At 51.8% G+C, this 2292-nt stretch overlaps 1 protein-coding gene across 1 annotated transcript; it reads left to right on the forward strand.

The window, feature by feature from the left end:
* Positions 1-555: 555 nt before the first annotated feature.
* On the forward strand, positions 556-2126 carry DICSQDRAFT_176039 (uncharacterized protein; the record flags this gene model as incomplete). Its single annotated transcript, XM_007371846.1, has 6 exons — positions 556-1164; positions 1235-1342; positions 1400-1483; positions 1543-1674; positions 1824-1931; positions 1980-2126. 6 exons carry the CDS (start codon positions 556-558, stop codon positions 2124-2126), a joined length of 1188 nt encoding a protein of 395 aa, XP_007371908.1.
* Between the last annotated feature and the right edge of the window lie 166 nt (positions 2127-2292).

The following is a 2292-nucleotide window of genomic DNA, read 5'->3' on the forward strand; positions in this document are numbered from 1 at the left end:
TTCTCCCTTTGTCATCTTCACTGCCTCGCTCTCGCGCCTTGTCTTTGGTTGCTAAGCAGCCCTTCTAGTATATAAGGACCCCTTAGGCACTCCCTAGTCCCCATCTCGACCTCTTGGTCATTGGGACTAGGTGAGTGACCATAGCGTTGTATCTCCCTCCGATTGCTAATGTATAACTTGGTCATTGGGACTAGTCTGTCGCTGCCTGCGTGAAGACTAGCTTTCGTAGGTCTCGTGCCTTCGTGCCGACCTCCGCTCTGCCCTCGTCGAGTTTTCTGTCACGTTTATCCCTCTCCCTCTCTCTTTCCCCTTTCGGCTCCTTGCCGCTCGCCTACGGGGTCGTCGCCGAACGTCGACCCGAGTCTACGCGCCTAGTCGCCGCGACAGATTGTAACAGAATACATATGATGTTGAACTGCTCCTTGACGCGCTTCGAGATACGTTATTCAAGAAAGCTGTGGCTCCTCTCCTTGTGTGCCCAAGCCTGACTTTCAAAGGACTTGTCGAGGTAGAAAGGGTTGAACATCTCGTGTGAGGAGAACTGTATATTAGATTATGAGAATCGAGTATCAACCTCAGGACCAGACGCATGAATCTTACCAGATGATGGGGCCTGTGGCGGACAGGGATCCTGAAGGCAACGGGCACGTGAGCCAAGACTGGTGCTGGATGGGCTCACCTCACGACCACCGGACACGTCAATCGTTCTTCACCCCTTCTTCGTCCCTCTCACGTCTCCGGATTCACAGAATCTTTCACATGGACGATCTGTACCAGTGGTTTGGTATGGATCGTGGTGAGTCTCCCAGCATCAACCCATCTGTGAACTCCGAGTCGTCCACAGGAGGGCTCCCTTCCACTCCTGAAAATTTATTCAGCACACCTGGACTTCACACCGCGGGGATCAATCCTATCGACTCCACGGAAAACTATGTACCAAATGGAACTCCGGAACCAGAGAACTCCCTTCGAGCGACGACAGCCAACCCAATCATGGTTGTGCGGCCAACATCGAAGCATGGCCGCGATGTAGATCCCTTTGAAGATGATATGGGACCACGGAACTTACTACCAGGGCAGCTATTACGAGCTGTCGCCGCCGAGAACTGCCTCGCTGCCAGTCTCAGTGTTGCCCAGACTCAGGAGGTGCTGAGTTTCTGTGAGGTACGTCTCCTTCAGTATGACTATATTGTACACAACGCATACCACACTGACCTCCTGTGTATCGTAATAGCTACCTGTAGGCCACATGCTAGTCAATCTCAAGATCCATCTGCTCCGCAACGAAAACGACTTGCTCAGAAGATATTTTCGGCTCTATCACCGGCACCCTGATTTCGTGGTGAGCTTACCTCTCTCAGTGCCCTCTGAGCTCAGTTACACACCTTTGTCACCATAGACACGGCTTCGCAGTCTCCTTGCTGCAGTCATCTTCGCACACAACACGCCTGCATACTTGAGCAACATCACGAACTCTATCGCGGTACATCTCACTTACCTCACACTCTATGTTATATGTTGACTATCTATCAATTCGGCTAGGAACATATTGAGCACCATTTGGACATAATCGCACTCACCCCCCAATCCCGGGACGATCCAGCTGACTGGGCGATTGTCAAGAGCGCCATTGCCACCGAGACCACAGAGATGCGGTCGGCGTTGAAGACAAAGGTTCGTGAGAGCGGCACGTTCCCTTGTGACGCCCGGCTAACCGAGTTCCCCACTATCCCCATAATCCCACCGGTGACGTGCCCTTGCCCTCCCCGCCCTGCGGCCCTCCTTCTCGCCACAAATGCCACCGCTATAACATTATATTACAGCTTGACATCTCCATCATGAATAACGACGATATCTACGCCCTGACGACAAAGGCCCTCATGTATGACATGCGCCCTAAGGAGGAGCATTGGGCTCGATTTGCGTTTCTGGTATGTCAGTCATTGTCTTCTGTGTCTGTCCTTCCAATCTTCCTTCAGCGTCATTGTGCCCATGAGCATAAGGCTAGCGGCAAGAATGGGAAGATGTTCTGGCCGTACGTCGACGGGCAATTGGTTAATATCCGGAAGAAGCTCAAGCAAGTCAACGCACCTGAACGCAAGGAGGCCGAAACTAAGTACGTATAGCTTCTGATTCCTACGTTGTCCTTCCTGAGATGACATTGCATTGACGATATTCCAGGTTTTTTGTAGATCTCTTGCGCGCCGACATCAAGCGTCACCCTATCAAGTCCGATACTATAGCCCAGCAAGCATATACAAACGCGAAACTTCGGCCGATTCAAATCTCCAT

This window comes from Dichomitus squalens, assembly GCF_000275845.1.
Source record: "Dichomitus squalens LYAD-421 SS1 unplaced genomic scaffold DICSQscaffold_364, whole genome shotgun sequence".
NCBI classification, from domain to species: domain Eukaryota; kingdom Fungi; phylum Basidiomycota; class Agaricomycetes; order Polyporales; family Polyporaceae; genus Dichomitus; species Dichomitus squalens.